This window comes from Bombus impatiens, unplaced genomic scaffold, assembly GCF_000188095.3.
Source record: "Bombus impatiens unplaced genomic scaffold, BIMP_2.2 scf_2222, whole genome shotgun sequence".
Lineage (NCBI taxonomy): Eukaryota > Metazoa > Arthropoda > Insecta > Hymenoptera > Apidae > Bombus > Bombus impatiens.
The window spans coordinates 2,966,104-2,985,230 of NT_178641.1; the positions used below are offsets into that span (position 1 = coordinate 2,966,104).

The 19,127-nt window shown below is 36.5% G+C and overlaps 4 protein-coding genes and 1 long non-coding RNA gene across 11 annotated transcripts in view; 2 read left to right on the forward strand and 3 right to left on the reverse strand.

The window, feature by feature from the left end:
• LOC100741363 (serine/threonine-protein kinase 25) overlaps positions 1-2,238 on the reverse strand; it is a 116,486-nt gene extending 114,248 nt beyond the window's left edge. The window contains exon 1 of one of the 2 annotated variants that reach the window (XM_012393072.3): positions 1,533-2,238. Coding sequence is in view for 1 of the 2 variants with exons in the window: in XM_003494400.4 (XP_003494448.1) it covers positions 1,533-1,547 (15 nt within the window). In the remaining variant the exon portion in view is untranslated. The remainder of the gene's footprint in view (positions 1-1,532) is intronic. The other variant, XM_003494400.4, reaches the window with a different exon arrangement.
• A 697-nt stretch (positions 2,239-2,935) lies between these two features.
• Positions 2,936-9,040, forward strand: LOC100741562 (UPF0430 protein CG31712). 4 transcript variants are annotated; one of them, XM_024371978.2, is made up of 6 exons: positions 2,936-3,457; positions 3,810-3,866; positions 4,222-4,269; positions 4,598-4,823; positions 7,614-7,697; positions 7,762-9,040. In XM_024371978.2, exons 1-6 carry the CDS (start codon positions 3,315-3,317, stop codon positions 7,924-7,926), a joined length of 723 nt encoding a protein of 240 aa, XP_024227746.1. In that variant the 5' UTR covers positions 2,936-3,314; the 3' UTR covers positions 7,927-9,040. The 4 variants fall into 4 exon arrangements, with proteins under 4 accessions (XP_024227746.1, XP_024227747.1, XP_024227744.1 ...); XM_024371976.2 differs by having other exon boundaries at positions 2,942-3,457; positions 3,723-3,866; XM_024371979.2 differs by lacking the exon at positions 4,222-4,269 and having other exon boundaries at positions 2,939-3,457.
• LOC105681818 (tubulin glycylase 3A-like) lies at positions 8,324-13,089 on the reverse strand. Of its 2 annotated transcripts, XM_033324389.1 has the most exons (12): positions 12,615-13,089; positions 11,658-12,543; positions 11,173-11,569; positions 10,971-11,104; positions 10,784-10,876; positions 10,553-10,728; positions 10,351-10,489; positions 10,079-10,292; positions 9,913-10,003; positions 9,670-9,840; positions 9,347-9,603; positions 8,324-9,267 (listed from the first exon to the last, which is right to left on the reverse strand). In XM_033324389.1, the coding sequence occupies exons 2-12, from the start codon at positions 11,898-11,900 to the stop codon at positions 9,104-9,106; spliced, it is 2,079 nt and encodes a 692-aa protein (XP_033180280.1). In that variant the 5' UTR covers positions 11,901-12,543; positions 12,615-13,089; the 3' UTR covers positions 8,324-9,103. The 2 variants fall into 2 exon arrangements, with proteins under 2 accessions (XP_033180280.1, XP_024227738.2); XM_024371970.2 differs by having other exon boundaries at positions 11,658-13,089.
• Positions 13,090-13,845: 756 nt separating this feature from the next.
• On the reverse strand, positions 13,846-18,338 carry LOC100747665 (tubulin glycylase 3A-like). Of its 2 annotated transcripts, none has more exons than XM_033324388.1 (13): positions 18,162-18,338; positions 17,905-18,090; positions 17,611-17,831; positions 17,389-17,516; positions 17,034-17,307; positions 16,743-16,956; positions 16,559-16,649; positions 15,956-16,126; positions 15,637-15,890; positions 15,370-15,566; positions 14,854-15,126; positions 14,585-14,779; positions 13,846-14,507 (listed from the first exon to the last, which is right to left on the reverse strand). In XM_033324388.1, exons 1-13 carry the CDS (start codon positions 18,310-18,312, stop codon positions 14,274-14,276), a joined length of 2,589 nt encoding a protein of 862 aa, XP_033180279.1. In that variant the 5' UTR covers positions 18,313-18,338; the 3' UTR covers positions 13,846-14,273. The 2 variants fall into 2 exon arrangements, with proteins under 2 accessions (XP_033180279.1, XP_033180278.1); XM_033324387.1 differs by having other exon boundaries at positions 13,846-14,516; positions 18,162-18,312.
• Positions 17,364-19,127, forward strand: part of LOC117152465 — a 2,726-nt gene continuing 962 nt past the window's right edge. The window contains exons 1-2 of the long non-coding RNA XR_004462853.1: positions 17,364-17,452; positions 17,541-18,810. This is a non-coding gene — a long non-coding RNA (uncharacterized LOC117152465). The remainder of the gene's footprint in view (positions 17,453-17,540; positions 18,811-19,127) is intronic.

Below are 19,127 nucleotides of genomic sequence, written 5' to 3' on the forward strand. Positions count from 1 at the left end.
AATACAAAAAGTATAATATCTAATATAAAATATATATTTTATAGAAAATGTATTGAATATCTTTTGTATTGTAAACTGTTTCTTTCTTACAAAAATTTAATTTACGAATAAACTACAATTTGTGCATCAATTCGTTCTACGATAAAAATTCTTTAATTTTAATAAAAAGATAAAAAATTACGCCTTGAGAGTGTTAGTATTCACCGGAAATCGTGACACGGAAGTATAATGCCACATTGCAACGTGTTAATTAAAAAAAATCAGCAATCACGCCTATGGTTACAGATTACAGTATAAGTTTTCTCCGCTTCGTATTGCACGGTACGACTATGTCGATGAAATTAGATCGTGGTATATTAATTACTGGTCAGCGCTCTTTTCGTTCACCGAACAGTCAGCAAAAATAAATAGTAGCACGTGATAAAAAGCTTACACGATTGCAACCATGCGTCACCAAAAACGATAGGAGGTCGGCGAAAAATAATCTTAAGCTGTTCGATCAGATTATCGAATAGATAACACTCTATTTACCATATGTGTAAATACATTTTTATTTTACCGGTCTACAATAGTACTTTTGTTAACGATATCGCCACTCTGTTGCGGCTCGGAAATATGCGCCGTTCTGATGTATCATCTTACACAAGAATCAGGTACATTGAAACACTTTTTATTTTCCTTCTCTGTTGTGAAAACCCGTGTTTCTTTATGGGTATGATTACGCAATATCGTTAGGAAGAAATGTTACGGCGTAAACAATCGGTGATACAATGTCATCAAAGTCAAAATGTGAACGTAAGTAACAAATTCTCTTTCGTATCTAGACTATACTATGATGTAATTGTCTATCAAACGTTAAATTAATAATGCAATCTTCGTGAGAAAATTTTTTTACGATACACAATTATCGATATTGTTTATCATAGAAATGCATATTTTGGCTACTCTGAATTAGATGGTATAAATATCACGTAGTATTTTTTTATAATACGTATTTTCCAAGAAACATTATCCACAAACACGTAAAAACATCAGAAATTACGACATATTAACTTTTCTTACGAGTCACGGAAATGTATTAATGTGAAAATGGTAGTAGTTGGTAGAATTAAATTTAAATAAAAGAACACGTTAACTGTATTTTTGGTAGCACGTACAAAGTACAGGGTCGACCAATCGAAAGGATTACCAAAAACGTGTATCGTAACGTTACTATAAAGGATAACCGGATTGTGGGGATTTTGATCCATCTCGTGATCGTTTAACAGTAGAACGGAGTACAAAAGCGGCGGGCATGGTGCCCGAGAGAAACGAAGGAGAAGAAGGTTAGAAAGAGAACGAAAGGATGAGAATGAAGAGATGCAAGAGAGAGGAAGGGGATAGAGTTGATAACATGCCAGCTGTGCGCAGGAACGGAGGTTAGGTTAGAATTGGCGTTTGGGGGTCGCGAGGTCAGCCCACGGAATCGAACGACCGAGCGAAATAGGAAGATAGAAGATATACATATAACGTCATACAGAAATGAAACTTACCTCGTTGAAGGCCATCTTCTTCGTTATGCTTCCGGACTCGCGGCTGCTTCCGGTACCTCCTTGCCCCACCGCTCCTGTAGATGAGGATCGTCTCCCAGAGCCGCCGGACTAGTTGTTCCAGCAGCAGCTGATCTCGCCTGTCCAGAAATCCAGGGGAGGACGAGAGCACATCGAAGCCGCGAAAAACGCCACTCGCGGCACACTAGACACGAACACGAGTCGGACCACGACGACGATAGCGACGACGGCGACGACGGTGACGACGACGACACTCGCGACCGACCTGTCTTACAGCCCTCCGCGACACACATACGTCACGGAACAAACACGACCGTACACCTTTCCGGGGGACCACCTACCAAAACACTTTCGATCGACTTACACGCGATCCGTCACGCGATTACCATCTCCCTGCCAAACGAGTTGCTGCACCGAGGATAATCTGGCATTCCTCAGGTGGGCACCGACAGCACCTTCCGCCAATCTTCCAAATACCGCAGGCGGCTTACCCGGCTAACCGTGCTTTACAATTATCGCGACGCGTTACCCAACCGACTGTCACTCTATAATACCTATATACGAATCGTCACGATGTATTCGATAACTCGTAACCGTTTCTTGCACTGTTTTTTTTTCACGTATTTATATCCGTCGTAGAACTATCCGCAAACAGAGGAGCGCCATCTTGATTTTTGCTGTCGCGGAACTAGCCGAATGAGATGCGCGCGCAGCCGACACAGCTGTGAACGGGTGCCATTGCCAATGAACGCCGCGGCATTTAGGAACACGCGCGAACCAATCACATTCCAGAATCGTTCATTTCATTGGGTTACTTTCTGTCATGTCATACTTATACCATGCTATCCCATTTTCAGTTTAACCTTTCTTAACCGATCTTAAGTATTTTGTGTTACACCACTCCCTTTCCCTGGTTGTGGTTGCTTGTAACTAAACGACACACGCATAGACATTTATGTACATACTTTACTCTATATATTACGAGAAATTATAGTTAGAAATTGTAGAAATTACAATCCTAGTTCTGTACTCTGATTGGCGGAATACGAATGGAATTTTGGCGCAAAATTTGAATGTAAGAATTTAAGATATGTAATTTGTAGTATTCTGTTGAGTAATAAAAATGATAAATAAATAAATACGAAAGTTAAAATGATGTGAAAATGTATAAGAAGTATAGTTTGTATGAGTTATATATTACTTAAAATTTTGTTGCAAGAAATCTGTGACGGAGATTATGTGTACTTCGTAAAATTATATTGTAGTTATACCGATAGATTGCGCCTACTTGCGGAGAAGCTGAAAACGAAAATTGAAAGACAGATCTATACAGATAGATACAGAAATAAAGGAAAACAATTTTTTTTTCTTAAATAGTCTTTTTCGTGCGTGCACCCATATAACACTCAAATATAATTTTGTTAAAGCTACTATGGTCAGTTGCTTCCCTCGTTTCCTTTTTCGCTGACTATCTATTGTTCCCTACACCATATCTGTCTTTGAAATTTCGTCTTGAGCTCCTCGAAAAGATGGCGCAATCTATTTCGATATTATACTCCATCTTGAAAACTAAGTTAATCATGGCGGCCAGAGCTTCGGCATAAGTGAGTTGTGCGGTGTACATGTTATCAGTGATTGGTTTGTTATTCTGTTGCGATATTCGCGTAGTGTTCGGTTATTTTCATGTATAGCTACATTCTTAGTGATTAGTATATTCGTAGTTTTTCAAATAATTATTCGGAAAAGACAGTTAAGCTCATCGAAATGGGCCGCTCTAGATCCAGAACAAAATCTCCTAGTAGACGGCGTCATAAGAGTAAGCATTCAAGGAAACGCTCAAAATCACGTGAGAAGCATTCGAACAACAAGTACTCCGACAAGCCAAAAGAACGTAGTTCTAAATCAAGGTAATATATTTTACTTTGTTATCGAATATATGCATATTGGAATCGTTTCGTTCTATTGAGTTTTCCGCCATTTTGCTATACACACATTCGATAGAAGAAATATATGTTACGTCTGATTAAAGATTTATGTCTTCTATCGTTGTATATATCTTATTACGTTGTTACCAACATTCTATTAATAAATGTTGCTATTTAGTAGATGGGTTTCAAGCCCATTTATCTTGCTGTTTCTATAAAATTTGAACGCATTTATTTATGCACACAGGAAACGATCCCATTCTGCATCCTCTAGTTCAGGCTCAGATGCTTCGGATGATGTACACATTGTCAGTCATAAGAAACGTTCATACAGAGACAGGGATCGCAAAATGGATGAGGTAGAGAGGCTGGCAGAAATGGAACGTCAAAGGTAATTAACTATTTTAGACTGATTATTATTTTGTTTGATTTACTTGCTTCTATTTAATAAATATGCCTTGACTAACAATAGTTATCTGTAATATTTTTGTTTTAAACAAAATATTATGATATTATAGAGGATAACATATTAGATTATTTTATTATTTCCATATGCACTTGATGTTAAGGTACTTATGCCTAAGGATTATATTCCATATTTTTCCATATTTTTTAGTCTTTGTATAATAGACAAAATATAAAAAAATTTTAATGCTTTTTACTTAATTTTTAATTAATAAAAAAATTTTTTTATATATTTTGATTTTATTGGTATACGTTTTTTTTATTTATAATTATGTTGTCAGGAAAAAGAAAGAATTATCGAACAAAATCTTCACCGCAAGTGCAGTTGGGTAAGATTGTATAACTATCTCATGGTGGTGGGTCAATTATCTCATATATGTATATACATAAGTCTCAGATATTTTAATAGATACTATATATTTTAGAATTACGTAAATATGAACACACACACACTTTACACATACAATATTATGTACTAGTATTCTAAATATATTTTTATGCTTTATTAACTAAAGTATTTGATTAAATCAAATAAATACATTTTATACGGTTATATTTATAGATTGTTGAAGTAAATTTGGTAAAGAAGTAAACATATTTGGAAAGTGTGTGCTACTCCTGTAGCATTAGAACAACAAAATATTTCTGTGCTTACAGAAGGCAGCGTGAAGTAGAGCAAAAAATGGTTGAAGAAGAAGCTGCAAAGCGAATAGAAGAACTAGTGCAGAAGAGGGTGGAGGAAGAGCTAGAAAAGCGTAAGGAGGAAATAGAAGCTGAAGTACAAAGGAGAGTAGAAGAAGCTAAAAGGGCTATGGAGCGTCAAATGATGGAGGAAATGGAATGGAGACAAGCAAAGCTTCGTGAGGAGGAGAAACGAAGAGAGGTAAGACCAATCCAGAGAAACATTGGCCAGTGTTAGCCCAAGCGCTGTTTCGATCAACAGGAAATAAGTCTGGTGCTCTATCCTTGCATTATTTTTATACATAACTAGATGATATATTTTGGTAAATGCAGGACTATAATACGAATTAAATATATAATAGAGGAAATGTATTTTATAATTGAATAGCTTGACTGGTAAGATGCAATTTAATTTAAATGTTTTTGAAAACTATAAAGAGAGATTAGGGTACTATATGTTTGCGTGTATTGACGTAAAAAAGAATTAGAAAATTCTAATTGGATATACCAAAAATTATATAAATGTTACTAATTGAACATATCTATGGTGAAACTAACATGTGTGATTGTAGCGCTATATTATGCCTCTATTTCGCGATCACAGCGTTTGGGCTTGAAGCATTGTGGTTGATAACTATGAGAAAAATTATTATTAAAAAGCCACATTGCTTCGACTTCCCAGCATCCACTGAGGTCGCGTTGTTGGGAATGTATACTTTCTTTTGTGGAAAGAATTTTGCTATTATAGGCGCATGTATCGGATATTTATGAACAGAATATTGTATTTCTACCATGTATATATTTATATATTTGTACAACATTAATACCTTTCATCACACAATATTTCGATTGCCAGTCGTATCTACTATTGAAGAAGTTGCGTTCGAATGCACTAGCTGCGTTTTTTCTCGCCACTTTTACAATCGTTGTACCTGACAATCTAGCAGACCTAATTACTTATTGATCTAGTTTATATCCGCGTGTCTGAATGTCCACATAATCGCATCGTTTAATCTCTTAAAGAGTATAGAAAGAAGCATCCAATTACTTAAAGTTAGTGATCCCAAACTTTGTAACTTGCTAAGCAGAAAAAAAGAATCGTAAGTTTGAAATAAAGTTATTTTTCTATGAAACTATAGGAAAGTGATGTTTTTCCCTGAACAGTTTTTGCTGTCAGTGAAACAGTAGATTTAAAGAATTGTTTAAACTTTTTTATGAAAAATCTCATCAAATTTTATCTTTAAGAATATGATTGCATAATTGTTTTTAACTTTATTTTGGCGGTACAATAACAATGATATTCTTATATTTATAGAAATAAAAATTGCGAATTAGATTTCATCCTTTTTAATAGATATCTCTTCTCACGTACGAGAATATTCTATTTTTTCTTTTAATAATCATAGAATCTTCTTAAAATATAAGATGAATAATATTGTATGATTACTTCTATATCTGAAAATCGAAAATAGTATACCTAGTTTACCGTTCTTGATAAAATGCTTTTTTGGAGAGGTTTGCATATTATAATGAAAATAAATGATAGAATTGCTAATAGACTTTAATGATAATGATAATGAAAAGAAACATTTATTCTATTCCGTAACTTTGCTATTCTAAGCTCTTCTAACAGCTTTAATTTAGTATAACCAATATTCTATGAATTACAAGACGGGGTCCTGTTATTTGATCTAATTGGCAATGATTTTAAGTACTTAAATAAAATAATATTTACATGCTCGACTTTAAGTACTTATATTTTTTTAAATACGAATCTTCATTTTCCTTTAAATACGAGTAGGAGATTTCTTCTACTATGTTTTTTATGTATATGCACAATTGGTTATTTTCACCCCCGGAAAATCAGCACGTTCCGGTCAAATGGACAGCGACCCTGATTACAAGTTGACCATACTTTTATCCTTATTGCTTTGCACATTGAGTTTGCACTGAATATGTGAACAAGTTTGGGAGAAATTTAATTAGAAAGGGAGAGGTAGACCTTAAAGGGCAGAATTAGAATCCCATAGCAACAAAGCACGACCTAGCATTATATAGGTCACCTTCCTTACTGACTACCAACAGAAGATGCCGGTTTTTTACTCACTGCTGAGTGATTGTCGATGAAGAAGGCATCCCCTACGTGCTGGCGTGAGCTTCATTCAGGTATTATCCAATTTATATATTCATAATTCATTTTATACCGATATTATTATTATCATTCTTTGTTTAAACACTATATGTCGGAAAGACAATATTAGGGATTATTTTAGATTTGCTATATATTAGTACCTGGGACACAACGCATTCTTCGACAGGTCGGGGCGGATGGCACCACTCGTTCGTAAATATTTTTTTTAATACGTTTTCCATCTCTTTTTTTCAAATGCACATCAGCCATTATCGAAGATACATGAACAATAATCATTATTCTTTGTGAAATGTTCTTTATTTCTTTTTTTCAAACTTTTTTTTGTTCGTCTTTTTAATAAAATATTCTTACACTTACTGCATTTAGATTTTATCCTGCACTTAACAAAGTTACTCAACGTGTCGCGTTTAAGCAAGGAGAGTTGCAATTTTCTGTACGTTCTTTTGCATGCACAGTGAATTGATTCAGAATCATAATTCACGTTTTTTCACTTTCAAGTGGCATCCTAAGTCGTCGTATTTCCATCTGGGGAATCTGTCAATAAACAGCATTCGCTGGGAACTAAGAGGAGCTCATTTAATCCAAACGAAGGAACTGGGTTTATATACATCCTCCGTTACTTTTGTCTCAACAAGCCATCCTAATTCTTTAAAACCCGACCTCGAAATTTCATATATATTCCCGACTATTTTTCCCATATAAAAAACAATGGTTCTTAGGATGTGTAACACTAGGCTGTTGGCATAGCGGCACTATGATTTTTGGATATGAATGGTGTAACAACAGCTGGTGAGCAACACCATCATTGCTTCGTGTAAATAGATCCCATTGTCGTTGTAGGAGGAAGAGCGGAAGAAGCGTGAGGAACTAGAGAGGATCATGGAGGAGAACAACAGAAAAATAGAGGAAGCTCAGAAGAAACTGGTAAGTATCCGGTAGTCTAAGTCGTTCGTAGACTGATATTTTAAACGAACGTACTTGTTGATAGGCTGAAGAAAGATTGGCCATGGTCGAACAGCAACGTTTAATGGAAGAAGAAAGGCAAAAAATGAGGAAAGAACATGAAAAGCGTGTTAAAGAGGAACAGAAGAAAATCCTCGGGAAGAACAACTCGAGGCCTAAATTGTCCTTTACGCTAAAGCCAGTTACGTGAGTCTGTCTCATTTCGTGCAGTTTTACATGTGATATTCATACATCTTGTCGATTTTGGAATTATTCATGTTCCATAAGAACATTCGTCATGAGCGGCGCGTACATATGTACATATATAATGCAGCAACAAGATCCAAAGTTCGCTCCGAATATATTTGCGAAAATCATCGAAATCAAGCGACGTTGAATTTTTTTATTTAATTATGATGATAATACGAACATCAGAATTGAATAATTAATTCTATACTTGCCAGATTTCGAAGCCCGATGCAGGTGGGATTTTACCTGTTTGAGACTACACCGATGTCAATACAGACGAAGGATTTCTTTTTATAGTAGGGACATAATAGAGGCAGAATTTGTATTCATCCACGTGTTTGTCGTAAATTTTTCTACACTATAACGGTATACATTTTGTACAGGTATGCTCGATCTGTTTGACGAAGGTGTAGTCTAGCCTAGTTAGGTGTGTTCTACAAATTGCAAATGCAGTTCATATATTGTCGTTTCTTCGTAATTATACTCTACAAAGAGTAATTTTATTTCAGTTAGATATATTAAAGAAACGTGAATCGTATTTATAGCGTTCGCGTTTTTAAGCTCGATAACAGTTGAAAATTTTCAGATGGTCACATTATGAATACGACCAAATAGATTTTGTAACTATGCAAGTGCATAAAAGAATTTTCTACGTAAATAGATAATTATTGTGCATTTGTAACACATAATACACAAAGCTATTTCGGGGAAATAGTAACAGAAGAGCTAGTTTCCCTAGTATACTAAATCGAGAATCGTAATGGAATATGCATACATTTAGAACCTAATATAGAATTCGTTTTGTCAACAAAAAATAAAGAAAAACTGACGTAAACATGTTCTTTCTAATCAAAATTAAAGTAAGGAATATGAAAAGACAAATGCAATGTTGAATGGATCATTTTGTACGCATCAAAACATATGAATGCAACATTATATCTTGGACTTGAACCAGTATATCTTGTGCGCATTTGTGTATAGATATGTATTGATATATCGAAAAAAGATCTGTTCATTTAGGATTGTATACCTAAAAACATTGTTACTTGTAAAATAAACGTTTTTATTAAATCTTATTTAATTGTCCTTTGTCATCCTACTGGAATACTTTTTTATATGAAAAGCTGATGTTTTTTTTTTTATAGTTTTCGAGGTGAATTTGCTGTTGAAAGTAGTGCCTTGCCGCGAATTCCAAGGCTCGCTCCTTTTCCTAGAACGTTCCCGTAAAATGGACTGCGTTGTTTGAAGATGCACTCGAACTTACCACGAGGAGCTTTTTTATTTTTACGACGATCTATAACCACTTAAAATGGACACAATCGTGTTTTGTTTAATTCGCTGTACACAAGGTAAAAACTATATAATACAAATCCAATAATTACCTTTAATAGTATCTTCTATTATTTCTGGATAAAGTTCCTCGGTAACAGTACTGCTCGGAGGATGCAATCGTGGATTTGTATTTATTTCGATTAACCAGACCGACAGGTCATCCATTATTAAAAAATCAGCGCCGTATAATTGGAAACTGTTTTTTCGATTGACCATATTTTCTTGGGATGCCAGAAGTGCGCCAATTAAATTTTGCTTGATACCTGGTTTAATGAGTCCCTCCCATGCTGATTCTCGGTCGGTATTTCTGAGAAACGGCAGACAATCGAGTAATTGCTCGAGGTTTCTTTAAGAGTCGATATAAAATGCATACTTCAAGTATTCCTTGAATTTCTGAAGATTCCAGTGAAGTTCGCTGGGTATCTGTGCGTTCTGCTTTATTGTCTTTCTGTACTTCAACTGCACAGTCGTGTTACATAAATGAATCGATTCGTGGAAATTGTCGAGAGTAAAATCTTTCGACGCGAAACGAAGCAGAATATCCCTTCAAAACAAATAATTCTGTGAAGAATTGCTAAACAAAACAAGTTGTTGAAAGGTTAAAAAAGATCGATACTTGTACATCCAGACTGTAAGAGGTTGCGTACTGGTTATTAAGAACCACTGTCTAATATCAACTTTCGTTTTATAAACGAGTAGAGGTCGTTCTAGATGTGATTAATTATTAATTTAATTTATTCTGTTTTTTTTTCTGCTACCGCTGCTACTAAGCAAAAACTGACCTATGTACTTTTGTACGACATACTGCATGCATTCCTTAGCAGCTTGATTTATCTTGCTTAGTATGTCTTGCAATGAATTCTTAAGAATTATACCTTTACCCAAGCTCTTGTCACCTGGTTTTAAAATCCAGACATTCCGCATTCCATCAATTTGACTCTGAGGACGACACTCTATCATTTCTTTTATCATATTTGCGGTGAATCGTAATAGTTCCTAACAACAAATTTTCAATATAATCTACCATCATTTTGATTTTATATTAATTGCATACTTCGATATCTATGCCATCATTCTTCTCCAATATTTCTCGTTTATGCAAAAGTCTTTCGTACCACGATAAAAATTGATTCCAATTAGAAATTGATATGTCTTTATAACTCTGTCCATCTATGTCCTCGTGCGCGCAGATGCTACAATTTATTTGGATTCGATAGAAAATGCCTCGAGAGTATTTTACTTTGTTTTTTTAAAACCTTATGTATTCCGCGCAACGTTCAAGAGCGAATAAAACTGCTTTGATAGGGACAGTGCCGTCTTGGGACCAAACAGCATTTGGTCCAGCGATGCTGGCCAAGAATAAGAACCACTTGAGAATTCCCATGCAAGCTGTGATGTAAAAATCTTGCACGAATTCCTTTATCTGCACAGGCTGTACACTTGTGACATGTTTTTATTACCATCAAAATGAAAAATCGTATACGAACCTGATAAACATTGTAGCATCGTGGAAATTGTACGTTTGACACGCCAGTTTCATAGAACCAAGAAATATTTTCTAGATTATTGCACATATCGATCTGAAATAATTTTAACATAGTTTCCAATAGTTTCTTCATACCTTCCGAACGAAAAAAGATTATGGATATTAGAAAATCACTTGCTATAAGTAACCTTTGATGTGAAATAGCACCCGGAGAATTTATTAATTATGGTTCTTTCTTCTGTTCTAACCGCTACTCTTTTATTAGTGGACCATATAAAATTAGCAGGATAACGTAATAATTTTTCAATCGTTTCCAAGCCAGCTGAAAGATAAAGAACGTATGTATATTTGTCGCTTTTATAACAAATGGAATGAATTTCTGTCAGCAACCTTCCGAGATTTCCGGTGACATTGAGAGCATTCTTCTGATGAACCTTTTCTCTATCCAGTTTCTTCTTCCTAGAGGCTTCCTTAGCACTGGGAAGGTGCCATAAATCACGAAAATTTTATGTTCGTTTACCGCCTTTGTCAGAACCTTCAGAATGAAATTGATCTTTGCATCCTCAGCGGAGAGAAGACTCAAGTATTCCCTGAGAATGATCTTGCCGTATGTGTTTACGTTTTCTTTCTCCTCTTCTTCCAGTAGATCGTCGAGATCATCGCGGTTGCAAAGAATCTCGACGTTCGCGGTTCTTACAGGCTCTACGTTCGTAATCATTATAGAATCGGAAACTCTTACAATTATCTTTGATTCTTCTCCGATTTCCTTTGGATCTTTTGAATATATCTTACAAAAAATTTTGCGAAATAATATTTTTATGTGTTTTGTAATACTCGAAAATTCTGTTGGACTTTTTAATTCAACTCTTTCGTACCTGCCAACCTTGACAGTGCTCTTTAATCGAACAATCGGGTGAGGTTAACACAATTTGCCATTTGCGCGTTTTAATAGTTTTTACAATGTTCGAGTCTTCCAATTTATATTTTCCGTTTTTCGATATTTTAAAGTCTCCTTGGATGTCGGATAATCCATAGTTAGAATTTGTAATGAGATCTACGTTTTGACTTATTTGTTTGTCGTTTTGCGAAACAGTTACATAATCATTCTTTTGTCGCATCGTGGAATCTTTTCAATAACAAATTTGTATATTTTTATACTTTAACATGTTTTGGTCGCGTCAATCTTTCTACATCTCAATTTAGTTGACAAACTTTCGTTCAAAAATGACACCATTCGATGATGATATTGACAATCGATAAGTGTGCTTCGATATTGCTCTATGTTCATGATTTGGAGTAAACAAAATGTTTTTTTTTGTTAAGCTTTTATAAACTGTTCTTTTTTTATACTATCCCACGTATTTCTGCATGCTCTATATTTTTTCACGGCTTCACGCATGGAGTCGTCCAACAATTTTTCCACGTTGGCCTTTTTAAAAATTGGCCTTTGCAATTCCACCTTAATTGCTTGACTGTTCTCAATTTTTTTCAGGTTTTTCGCTTGTACTTTTTCTCCTTCTAATCTCGTCAGATCAGTCTCTGCAACTGTATTCTTGATACTTTGCATCGAATCGAAGTCCATTCGAAGAGGAATTTCTAGACTCATCTCACGTATCATTTCTGCTACAGACTTTAGCAAACGTCTATTCTTCACGATTCTATTTTCAATCAGTTTCTTTCTTTTGCAAATACTTCTGTCGTCCTGTGCGATATTCGTGGGATCGTATGACCTCTTAGTACCACGGAGAATACTTCGTATGCCTTGGAATATATCAAACACGTTACAAAGATAATATAGAAAGAAAAGAAGTTAAATTTCCTTCAAATTTTACCTGACTGCGCGTTTCTACTATTTTTCATACGTTCTTCAAGAAACATTTTGTCTTTCAACGCTATTTGTTTCTCACATTTCGTAGGAAATCGCGACGTACAGAATCTCGTGCTATAGTTATTCTTCAGATCATTTTTCTCTCTCAAGCAGTTTCTCTTTTTCGTTAACCGTACGATTTGTGTGAAACCGTTTTCAATTTCTCTTCGCATCGATCCTTTCTGCAAACAGGATTTCAGGCTTCTGTCAGAGTGAATATATAACGTTTGATTAAATGTTACTCTCGGTGCATCGAGTGCTTTTCCGTTAGGCTTGGAAATGTGATCATCGTTCGTGTACGTGCCACTGGAGTTCGTTGGTAGATACGGTGTTGAGTGCACTTGTTCGTCAAACTCGCTTTCCGAATCGGTGCAAGTGTCGGACAAATTGAACGAGATCGAATTTTCGTCTGACCACCGCGAGTGGCATGTGCCTGGCTGGTAAGGGAAAATTGGAGTGATTCAGTAGACCGACAAGTTAAACGACAAGATTCGCCTTCTAAAGGCACGAAGTTTCATTGCACCGAGGAATTTTGTTTTAATATTGTTCCGTCCGGAATAATATTAAACGAACTACGTGAGATATTCGCACGTTTCCGAAACCGAACACCTCGCGTCAGTTCTGCTACCACTTCACCTTTACCAGGTGAAGACACGTAAAGGATGCTGTTAGTTGAAAAACTAATGTTTGACAACAGTCAATCAGCTTGTGTTCTGAGCAAACTAGAGAGAACTCATCAGACAATCCGGACAGGTGAGACCTTTTTTATAAGACCAGACATTTTCTAACATTTTATCAGTACAGACTGTGCTGTACTCGTTCACATACTTTTTCATTAGGGCTCAAGTTTTTCTTGTCGCTGTTGGATTTGGAATGTGTAGAACGGTTAATTGTTCTTCCCTAAACGCTCATACACCGTGGCTGATAATAGCAGTCGTCCGTAATGACATTATCACAGTATGATATTTTTGACTAGGTGAAATTTAATTGAAATAAAAACAGACGTATCGGGTTAAAATTCGATGCATCATGACATTAACATGATTTCTTTTACTTAACGATGGCTTTTAAGAGTTAACTTTCGCAATATATCGTACCTTGATTTTGCGTTTGGATTGTCGAAAAAATGTGCATTGAAAATCATCTTCATTGAGAAGAGTATGACTGGTATCTTTCTGATTAGGCGAATAGCCGGCGGTTGCAGTACCTCCAGAATTCCAAGATGAGTCGACGTACTCCATTCCACGTGACAAGTATGGACAAAAAGAACGTATATCGCTTAATTTTTTTACAGCTAATCATCGAATTTAGAGGAGAATCTTTGGAGAACGATGGTCTCCATTTGTCTGACTGTTCCACTTTAATAATTTTGATTTTTTTTTAAGTTGCCATTGATGTTGGTTAATTAATGTCAAATCATGTTTTTTTTCGATTTGAAGAAGTCGATTTGATTTTGTTTCGGTATTTTCTTACAGGGAGTAAAAAATCGGAAGATCTTAACGGTCGGTAGTATAGTTTTTTATTGATCATTTACAGTTCAGTTCAAATATACGTTCAAATATAGACTCTAAGGATAGATCAACAATGGAAGAGTAACGAGTGCAGATCACAAAGACATTTTCAATCACTTAGTTAACCTTAAACCAACGGCGTACATGTCCGTGATGTCTGATAAAATCTTATTCTTCTTTTGACGAGGATATTTTTTTGGGACGTTACGATTTTTATTTTTCACGTTCACTGCTTGACCAACTTTGTTTGTAGTTAGAAGAGACGGCAACGTTGGTGTTTCCCGAGTTATGGTGGACAGATGAGGAGTATTCTTCTTGTACTTTTTAATGGCATCTCGTATCACCGTCTTGATTATCTAACGCATATAAAGAGAATATTATCCAGAATAAGATATGGCGGTAAATCCTATAAAATTACATCTACCTTATCATTGTTTGACTTCAAAGGTTTTTCTATTTTTGGAACCAATTTTGTAGATTGTTTCTGAAAAGCCATAATCTTGGTAACCAAAGACTGCGATATCGGAGATGATTCTGTCTTACTGCTATCTGGTCCAGCGAAAGTGTGCGATTTTCTCGGCATGCGCGTCATATGTTTCTGATTATTGCCAATTTTTTCCTAATATACAATCGTTTTTTTTTTTTTAATAAAACCACCTGATAATTACGCGATTTAATCATTGTAATACGTACCTGAACGGATGTAGGGAATTTTGACTTAACGTTAGGTACCGGGCCAACCACAGGTGCACTTTTCACGGTCGATTCCTGCTTATCGATCAGCACAGCAGTTATTAAGGGCTTTGGAGGTGCACTCGTTGGTAGAGCTTGCCTTAACTTAGGCGAGTCCACTTTGTAGTAAGCGTAAAATTCTTGGTCAAGCTGTATTTCTAATTCTTCGATCAAATCTACGATCACTGGACCGATTTGATTGTGCACAGTCGATTTCTTCTTCGTTAAACAAGTCTACGATTATTTTCATTTAACCACGGATAAATATAAATTCATACACAATAGCGTCACTTTTTAGTTATATAATAATGCTTAATATATATCAATAGTTTCATGTTTCTTTTCTGTACTAATATCTCTATAATATCTGATAAAAGATGGTTATCGCAAATAATTTCTAACTTTCGGATGGCATTCTGTAAGGCTCGTAAAATTAAGAAATTATTTATAATTCTTCGATTTTCTTTTGATGCCTACCATCGGGGACTTCGAAACGAGACTAACTTTCGATTCCTGATTATTTAAATTAGCTTTCTTCCCACAAGTAGTTATTCTAGTCCCTTGAAGAGATAGAGCTGCGCCTAAATATGGTTGACAACTTGGCATCCTTTGTTTGTAAGCCAACTCAAACTCTCCTGTATCAACGTTTTTATCTTCTCGATAATCTATAACCACTGCGGAAATCCACATAGCATAAGAAAGCAAGCCTAGCACTCGTATAAACAAATGGAAAGTTTCAAGCACCTTTTATGGTGTCCTCGAGAACTTGCCTGCACAGGCGTGTCGTAACTTTGCTCGAGTAACTCATGTCAGGATGACTATTGATTTCGATCAGCCATACGGAAAAGTCATCCATAACCATAAAATCAGCGCCATAGAGTTCGAAACTATTTTTTCGACGGTCCATAGCTTCTTGACTAGCTAACAAAGAGCCAACCAGGCCTTGCTTCATCCCAGGATAGATTATATCGTCCCACGCTTTGTCGTGTCCTTGAGATCTGTTGGAGTTTCGTCAGTTGCAAATTTCAATCTGATCACGCGACTGAATCGAAGTGCATCATACTTGAGAAACTCTTTGAAGGTCGTAGCATCCCACATATTGTCCGAGGGCAACGCAGCATTTCTATCGCCGCAATTCGTGTACTTGCACTGGATCGCGTGATTGCACAGATGAATCGACTCGTGGAAGTCCGTCAAACTGAATTTCTGGGAGCAGAATCGCAGGTAACTTTCCCTGCGAACAAGAGGATGCTATATTACTATTCCCTTTTTCGATGGATCGTGTTGCTCGTAGGATTCGCATGTCGAACATATCGCTCGATGAATACAATAATAGGAAGCTCATTTACGCAAACTGGGTTATGTAAACTGGGATCGGTTTTGCAGAAGGTGAACTCGTGACTAGTAATTTCTTATAACTTGTTTAAGAGTAATGAATTACCTAGTTATAATTTTAAATGCATATTAGCAAGTTGCTTCTTTCTGCTTTGTGAACTATTTCAAATGTACATTGACGATAATTGCAATGCATTTTCCACACAATAATTATACGATACGGATACTTACAAGCATGAGATAACGTGACACGGAACAGAAATTGTTTCAAGTTATGCATACCTGTACTTACTTAACTACAATGTACTATAAATTATAGCTAACAAATTACTTGTATATCCAAAGAGTTAGGGGCTGGGCGCAGGTAATGACGAACCATTGTCTGATGTCAAATTTAGTGCTGTGTATGAGTAATGGCCGTTCTATAAAAAAGGGAACAACGTGTGTTAATCAAGACTACATTTATCCGGATCAAAGTGTACCGATCGATAATTTTTAAAGGCAGCAGCAATTACCAATGTATTTTTGTACGACATAGCGCGTGTCTGATTTATTCGATGGATTCATCTTCGCCATGACATCTTCCAGTTTATTCAGCAGAACGATTCCTCGACCTCGGCTTTTATTTCCCGGTTTCATGATCCACACGTTCATCACACCGTCCATATCGATTTGTGGCCAGTACTTCTTCATCTTCTTCAGGATATGCTTCGACGCCAAGAAGAATTTCTGTTCACACCGTGCTAAATTAATATAGTTCCCATGACTTCACTTGTCAGCGATTCGATCGAAATCGAGTTGCTTACTTGAAATGGCACATTGTTTCGAACAAAGAGAGCGTGACCATGAACGATCTGATAGTACCAGCTGATAAACTGATCCCATTGATGCACCCAAACCCTTTCGATTTCTTGGTCGATATCCTCGTGCGATTGTGCGCTAATGTAATCGCTGCATCGTTTAATTGCGAACTCTAACGCCTTCAAGGGCACCGTGCCAGTCGGTGCTCTAACTGCGTTTTCACCTTCGTTGTTGATCTTACTAACTAACCATTTTAACAGACCTAGACATGCTGTGAATCTATACGAAATATAGATAATAAAATAAAGATCAAGATGTTAAAAAGTAGGAAGATTTGTGCAAATAATAGCTATGATTCACCGAAAGTCTTCGACGAAAGCGTGCATCTGATCGCCTTGGCATAAATTATAGCAACGTGGAAAAAGTGTGTTCGCCACTCCAGCCTCGTAATACCAGTGCATTTGTCTGACGTTTGAACATAAACCCACCTAAGGCAATCGATTTTCTTACAGGCATATATTATCCTCGTACAAAGTGTGTTTCACATGACTGAAAGAAATTAGGCAAGGCCACTTCAGGTACCTTCGACGTGAATCCTGCCCGACAATATCTGTTAAAGATCGTCGTTTTGTTGTCCTGTGCTGGCCAACCGGGCCATTCCGATCCTGTGTTCCAGAGAAAATCCACGGTGTGATTAGTGAGCATTCTAGAGATCAATAGGCGCTCGCTTTGCTGATCCCTTAAATCGCCGATACCAGCCAACAATACGACAGGACTTGCATCCACGTTAAAATGTTGTTCACCTGAGAAAGTCGACTTATGTAATACCAAAGGTAAAATACAAAATTGAAAAAATTCACGAAACGACTGAAATACCATTGGTATTCTTTTTGAAGAACTTTTCGCACCATCCTCGTCTTAACATGCATTCGCGAATCACTCGCGCCCTTCCGTACACCATAAACGTGTGATGCGCAGCTATGGCATCTTTCACTATTTGTTTGATTCGCATAAATCGTTCGTGTAACGTCGGTGGAAGTTCTAAACTCGGCTGAACTGTTCCTGTATGACACAAACGATGTTAAAGTATACGTTGGTGAATGGAGGATAAAAAATAGTTTTTGGGTCATAACCTTGAACTATATTCGCATCTGATACAATGTCTAGCGTTGGTTTCGGGTTGTTATCTAGCGGTTCGTCCACCACAGGTTGTTCTTCATTCTTGTCCGTTTTATCCGAGCTGGTCGGCTCCAAATTCGATAGCGCCTCATCGTTTGCTTTCATGTAGCGCGCTTGCAAATCTGTAGGTTCGTCTGCACTGATGCACTCCGTTGGTCTTCAATTTCGCTTCATTGCAGTAGAGTTTGTTGAAGGAAGAACGAGCCCGAAGAGGTCAACGTTATTTTATCCTGGATCAGCTTACAAGATTCGATAGCAGTTATTAAAAGTGTCCCCAAAAAAAAAAAAAAAAAAAAAAAAATAGATCTTTAACGCAATAAAAAATCGTATTAACACTCTGCACGTTCGAATTAGATCTCTTCTAGTACCTGTTGAATCTTCGACGTTCCATCAACATTCTTCTCTCCGATTCAGAGCAATCACCTTCGATTTTTCTAATTGATAATCGCCTGTTCGAATCTAAACTGTTTAACGGAGGAATGTCCTCGATATTGCACGATCAGAGACGACATGCCTCGAACAGATGCGAGTCAGAGTCACAAGGAAGAATCAACGAGACGGAAGCAAAACTCCGACTGAACATCATCGAACAACAGACTCGAAGTATGTGTACATAATCTAGAATTCCGTAGGCGTGCGCCCTGAAACCGTTTTAAACTACCCTAACTATTCGGCGAATTGGATAAAATCGCATGACTATGTCCTCCCCGAGCTATATTCTTATGTCGCATTACAGGATCTGCGAATATTGGATCAGCTGGCTGATAAGGGTGATCATTTAGAATCTCGAAAAGCGACCAGCCCATACAATCATTTCTTTCTGAATTATTCTATCATCAAAGATTTCCTAAAGTATAGTTTCGAATTCTGAAACATCGAATTTACCTGCAATAAAATTTTTTTTTTTTTTTTTTTTTTTT